Genomic DNA, 6,825 nt, shown 5'->3' with positions numbered 1-6,825 from the left:
TTGCGCTACTCTTCGGGGTAGAGTATGGAGTTGTGCAGCGACTGTTCAGTAGGAACACCTTTAGAAAGCAATCTGAGAAGGCTCCTTTGGAGCCGACGACTAGTTCGGACGTTGACTCAGATGTGCTGGACGAGAAGCGTCGTATCGCGAATCTCAGCAAGGCGGAAATCGATGCGCACAACCTGTTACTGCGAGACATGACCAAATACTACGGCGATTTCCAGGCCGTGAACAAACTGTCGATTGGCATTCATCATTCGGAATGTTTTGGGCTGCTAGGAATTAACGGAGCCGGTAAGACGACCACCTTCAAGATGATGACCGGTGACGAATCAATATCGTCCGGTGACGGCTGGGTTCGGGGTGTCAATCTGCGCACCGACATGAACCGAGTGCACCAACAGATCGGTTATTGTCCGCAGTTCGATGCACTGCTCGAGGATCTCACGGGTCGCGAAACGTTGCGCATCTTTGCGCTCCTGCGAGGAGTACGCAGCACCGAGATCAAGAACGTGTCTTACATTCTTGCGGAGGAACTGAACTTTGCGAAGCACCTGGACAAACGGACCAAAGCGTACAGTGGGGGCAACAAGCGGAAGCTCAGCACTGCTCTGGCTCTGATGGGCAACCCGGCGGTTGTGTATCTGGACGAACCGACGACCGGCATGGATCCGGGAGCGAAGCGACAGTTTTGGGACGTAATCTGCAAGGTCCGCAGCACCGGAAAGTCAATCGTCCTGACGTCACACAGCATGGAGGAATGCGAAGCCCTCTGTACCCGGCTCGCCATCATGGTGAACGGCGAGTTCAAATGTCTCGGCTCCACGCAACACTTGAAGAACAAATTTTCGAAAGGCTTCCTGCTGACGGTAAAGGTGGCACGCGGTACACCACAAGAGCAGTTGAAACGGATCATCGGAGTAAAGGACTTTGTTTCGGGCCAGTTTTTGGGTGCTGTGTTGAAGTGAGTGTCCAACTCGGAAGTAGTCGGATGGGGACTATTTTTAAGTGGTTTCTTTTTCCGTTGCGTTTTCAGGGAGGAGTACGACGACTCGCTCAGCTTCCACATCCCGGTGACGGACCTGAAGTGGTCTCAGATGTTCGGCCTAATGGAAAGCCATAAGCAAACGCTCGAAATCGACGATTACGCACTGGGCCAAACGTCGTTGGAGCAGGTGTTCCTGTTTTTCACCAAATACCAACGTACCACCGAGTGACAGTTCACGGTCAATCCATTCTTAATGTACATCTCAATGCCAATCCCAATGACCTGCGACCGGGCAGATTAGTAATAAGTTTCTACAAAAGCTGATTGAGGGAGAACCCCTGGTGTTGAATTCATATCTCAACAGTTGATCCTGCGCAGTACGGTTTTCTATTTAATCGAGTTGAGTTCTGCTTTTTTGATTATTAATAAATGATTAATAAATAAATAAAAGAATAAATAATAAATAAATTCTCTCCAACAAGCTTTTTTTGAGTTGAGCTAAGAATGGATTGACCGTGAACTGTCACTCGGTGGTACGTTGGTATTTGGTGAAAAACAGGAACACCTGCTCCAGCGACGTTTGGCCCAGTGCGTAATCGTCGATTTCGAGCGTTTGCTTGTGGCTTTCCATTAGGCCGAACATCTGGACCACTTCAGGTCCGTCACCGGGATGTGGCAGCTGAGCGAGTCGTCGTACTCCTCCCTGAAAGCGTAACGGGAAAAGAAACTTAATAATAGTCCCCATCCGACTACTTCCGAGTTGGACACTCACTTCAACACAGCACCCAAAAACTGGCCCGAAACAAAGTCCTTCACTCCGACGATCCGTTTCAACTGCTCTTGTGGTGTACCGCGTGCCACCTTTACCGTCAGCAGGAACCTTTCGAAAATTTGTTCTTCAAGTGTTGCGTGGAGCCGAGACATTTGAACTCGCCGTTCACCATGATGGCGAGCCGGGTACAGAGGGCTTCGCATTCCTCCATGCTGTGTGACGTCAGGACGATTGACTTTCCGGTGCTGCGGACCTTGCAGATTACGTCCCAAAACTGTCGCTTCGCTCCCGGATCCATGCCGGTCGTCGGTTCGTCCAGATACACCACCGCCGGGTTGCCCATCAGAGCCAGAGCAGTGCTGAGCTTCCGCTTGTTGCCCCCACTGTACGCTTTGGTCCGTTTGTCCAGGTGCTTTGCAAAGTTCAGTTCCTCCGCAAGAATGTAAGACACGTTCTTGATCTCGGTGCTGCGTACTCCTCGCAGGAGCGCAAAGATGCGCAACGTTTCGCGACCCGTGAGATCCTCGAGCAGTGCATCGAACTGCGGACAATAACCGATCTGTTGGTGCACTCGGTTCATGTCGGTGCGCAGATTGACACCCCGAACCCAGCCGTCACCGGACGATATTGATTCGTCACCGGTCATCATCTTGAAGGTGGTCGTCTTACCAGCTCCGTTAATTCCTAGCAGCCCAAAACATTCCGAATGATGAATGCCAATCGACAGTTTGTTCACGGCCTGGAAATCGCCGTAGTATTTGGTCATGTCTCGCAGTAACAGGTTGTGCGCATCGATTTCCGCCTTGCTGAGATTCGCGATACGACGCTTCTCGTCCAGCACATCTGAGTCAACGTCCGAACTAGTCGTCGGCTCCAAAGGAGCCTTCTCAGATTGCTTTCTAAAGGTGTTCCTACTGAACAGTCGCTGCACAACTCCATACTCTACCCCGAAGAGTAGCGCAATGCAAATGCAACCGATCAGCAGACAGAAGAGCAGGTTGCGTATGATGCCGAACTTTCCGAAGGAGAACAAACTCACATCACAGCACCGGCCATCGAAGGCACACAGTTGCTCTTCACTGCACTGTCCCAATATCTGCTCGCAGGTCCGGGTACAAAACGAGATCGTGCTAGACGCCTGGTTAAGATTGTTGAGCCCGTGGCAGAGCACAAAGTTGGGAAACAACATAAACACCCATTCGAGCGCTTCGGCCACGTCGTGTAGATCGATTCCGTCAACCTTCAGAATGTTCACAGCCGCAAACAAGATGACCCCGGAAAACATGTTCACGAACATCATATTCACGAACCCGGTGGCCGATACGTTGAAGACGAACGAAAACAGATACGTCACCGGAAGGGAAGCAAACCCAAAGAACAGCAACAGCAGGAAAGCTCGGCCGAGCTCCGTGAATGTGGACCAACCTTCCTCCTGGAAGATGGCCACCGCCGCGATGTACACCAAACAGTTCACCACAAACAGCACGTAGTCCCAGAAGAATGCCAGGCACCAGAACAGCGTCACGTTGGTACCACTAACAAACTGAAGCAGCTTCGCACGAGACGTGCGCTCCTTGATGTAGAATATGATGTATAGAGCTATTACGCTGGCCATCACAAAGCCGGTGTTTAAGGCCAACTGGAAGCCCGTATTATCCATCTGGAAGCCCGTGTTGAGCTTTTTCAACTGCGTTTCCAGCCGATAGGGTAACGGTTTGTTCACCACATTGATCTGACACTGAGGGCAATCGGATTGCAAAACGGCATTGTAGATCAGACTAAGCGCAAGGGGAGCTGTATGGAATGCCTTATTGTTGAACCATCCAATATACGGAGCCCCACTGGTAATGGTGGCCCCAACGAAGTACTGCGTATTGACCGTGGCAATGTCTTCGATGGACTGTGGAAATAAAGCGATAGTAGTTATTGTCGCGTGATCGCAGCAACCTACAACAATCAAACTGTTCTTACCTTTCGCACTATATACTCGGTCATGTCCTCCTGGATGTTGACCAAACCACCATGTGTCTCAAACAGCCTCTGGAAGGCCGCAACCCGGTCGGCCTCTCCACTTGAATGCTGCAGCACGGTGATTGCTCTCTCATAAGAGCTTATCTCGATTTCCAACGATGGTAGATCAACGCCAGACGATATACTTCTGGTGGTGATGAACATAATGACTACGGCCAAAATCGGAACCAAAAACATCATAGCAAGCTGCTTCCTGGCGCGTATGGTCGAGAAAAATTTTTTCAAAACCTGAGCCCAGATCTGGTTCTTGTACAAGTCCATCCCGGTCAACAGGTGCATTTTATCCAGCACATCTGAAAGTGGAAGCAGTCAGAAAATTGAAGGCCAGCAAAATACCAAAACCAAGTCCAAGAACTTACATTCTTGATTGTTTGTCTCCACCACCGTTCCGTTGGTATGGTTTGCTGTCTCATTGAAGCTATCGCTGCCGGCTCTGAAAGAAAATGGATTCATAACCTAATCGTTCACCGCAAAGCATCTTTTGATTCAGTACTCACTTCAAGAATACTTCCTCCATGGTAGTGAGTGATATGCCGTAGCTCGTAATGCCGCAGGCTGCCATGTCCTGCTCGATATCCTCCAGCAACCGTTGGAATACGTCAATGTAGTCCTCCTTCAGGATAAACGACAGCTCCGATCCGATATCCGTATCGAAGGTAACGTCAGGGATGTGCCTCCGCAGGATGTTCAATAGCCGTTGCTTGTCACAACGCATCGAATCCTTCACACAAATCAACCGGTACCCAACCCCGAACGTTTTCTTGAGGAAGAAGGGCGATCCGACGGCCTTCAGCTTTCCTTCGGACATAATCGCAATCCGATCGCCGAGCACATCGGCTTCGTCCATAAAGTGCGTCGACAGGAGCATCGTGCGGTTTTGCTTCTCACGTTGCAGCAAATTCCACAGTGCACGACGAGCCGATGGATCCATCCCGGAGGTCGGTTCGTCAAGCAGCACCACCTTAGAACCACCGCAAAGCGCCATGCCGACGGCCAGCTTACGCTTCATGCCTCCGGACAGGGTATGTGATTGCGCTCTCCGTTTGTCGGTCAGTTCGAGCAGGTTCAGGTACCGATCGATCTCTTCCGGTACCGCACTCTTTGCCACACCCTTCAGGCGGGAGAAGAATTTCAAATGCTCTTCAACGGTCATCTCGTGGAACAGTACGTTGTGTTGTGGGCAAAGACCTAACGAGGACCGGACACCTTCCATGTCCGTGCGAATGTCATAGCCATTGATAAAGGCTGTTCCGGAAGTGGGCGAGTACACGCCGGTCAACATGGACATCGTCGTAGTCTTGCCAGCCCCGTTGTGCCCGAGCAGCACCGAGATCTGGTTCTCGTACATTCGCAAGTTCAACCCTTCCACCGCAGCCTTGTTGCCCTTGTACACTTTGCGCAATTGCTTGATCTCCACACCGGCGATACCGACCGGATCTTGTTCCATGTAGCGTGAAGCGTTGGCCCCATCCGTTCCGTACGCATGGATCAATGTGTCACGCGACGGTGTGCGTTTTCGCACCCAAAAGTCCCGCGTGAATGGGAAATAGAATGGTTTGGCCACACCGAACTCTCCGGGCATCACCTGCTCGACGTACAGTGCAATAAGCATGTAGATGGCAGCGTCGACCAGCAGCATGATGAGTACAAGCCCGACACTGAACCCATCATCGATCGTGGCAGATTCAAAAAGGGTCGACCACCGAAGTCCAACGGCCGTCGCTTCCAAACGCACCGTCAGGAACATTGCCAAAGACATACCAGAGTTCGACAGGATGGACATCCCGATCTTCGCTCCGGTGCCCATATCGTCGTAGTTTTGCTGGGTCACATTGAACGGGAGCTGTGATATGAACCACAACAGTCCCGCGATTCCTGCGGCCGTGTTCGCCTTACTGAAGAACACACTGACCATGAAGGCGAAACATATCGTCGCGATACTGTACACGAAGAAGAAAACCCAAATCAGCGTCCAGCTGGAGTTCTCGAAGATGGCCGTACCGGTAATGGGTACCTGTGGGTTGAGAAGATCACGGATCATTAGACAAGCACATGCAAGCCACTATGGAGTCTGGAGATACTTACGCAAAGTAGAAGCGTAATCAGAGACGAGGCGATCGTGAGCAGAATGAGACACTTCACGAACCACGCCGACCAGTGAAGCCAGTTCGAGAGACCCATCACCTTCATCGCTTCCTTCAGCTGTGTTTCTTTCTCGATCGTTATTAATCTGACCGTGTTGACGAAAGTGTACAGAAACGATATGGCAATGACGATCGGCAACACCAGCTGCAGTGCATCAAGGATCGCATCGTCGTAGTACGGCGGATAGGAGTACCGTTGAATTTGAACCGCAGGCAACGACACTCCAGCGGTGCGACGCGCTATTATGGCTCGCGAAATAGCACCCTGTATGGCCAGGAAGGCTTCCTTGTAGTAACTAGGCGATCCTCCATCGTTATCGTCGGGATTCCGAAGCCGAGGTGAAAATGGCACCACCAGCAGGTTCGTCTGCCAATTCGAGAACTGAGACTCATCGTGTCGCAACTCGCCCGGAAAACGGAGCGCGAATGTTAAACTGTCCGGCAGCCCATCGGCGACGGTTAGACTGGCCAAACGGTCGTCAAACTCCACACCGCCTAGGTATGACGACTCGACGAGGAATGATTCCATTTCCTGTGCGTTCCTAAACGGGGCGTAGTTCAGTGGCGCGCGTGGATCATTTGCGTTCAGGGACTGCACCGCGTCCCGTACGATCTGCTCCAACACATCGTTCTGAGGCGAATAGGCTAACGTGAAGATGATTGGCTTATCACTCGGTAAGTCACTGAACGACGGTAGTCGGTCTGTCTCCAGCGGACTAAACACTGTGTTTTTGTTGACATACTCCGGATCCACGAGTCCCCGGACGAGTAGCAATATCGCGCAGCACAGTGCAGGAATGAGTATTTCGAACAGCGTCTGGATGTAGTGTCGCTTCTGTAGGATCCAGTTCTTCCACAGGAGCAGCACGAACTTGTCCCAGTTGCTAGTC

General features: G+C 51.4%; 1 protein-coding gene and 1 pseudogene across 1 annotated transcript in view; one reads left to right on the top strand and one right to left on the bottom strand.

The window, feature by feature from the left end:
• Positions 1-1,217, top strand: part of LOC128276165 (phospholipid-transporting ATPase ABCA3-like) — a 3,435-nt gene extending 2,218 nt beyond the window's left edge. Inside the window, exons 6-7 of the mRNA XM_053014632.1 lie at positions 6-964; positions 1,037-1,217. Of these exons, the coding sequence (XP_052870592.1) occupies positions 6-964; positions 1,037-1,217 (1,140 nt within the window). The remainder of the gene's footprint in view (positions 1-5; positions 965-1,036) is intronic.
• A 294-nt stretch (positions 1,218-1,511) lies between these two features.
• On the bottom strand, positions 1,512-6,821 carry LOC128276164 (phospholipid-transporting ATPase ABCA3-like; annotated as a pseudogene).
• Between the last annotated feature and the right edge of the window lie 4 nt (positions 6,822-6,825).

This window comes from Anopheles cruzii, unplaced genomic scaffold, assembly GCF_943734635.1.
Source record: "Anopheles cruzii unplaced genomic scaffold, idAnoCruzAS_RS32_06 scaffold00652_ctg1, whole genome shotgun sequence".
Lineage (NCBI taxonomy): Eukaryota > Metazoa > Arthropoda > Insecta > Diptera > Culicidae > Anopheles > Anopheles cruzii.
This window is presented reverse-complemented; position numbering and strand designations above follow the sequence as displayed.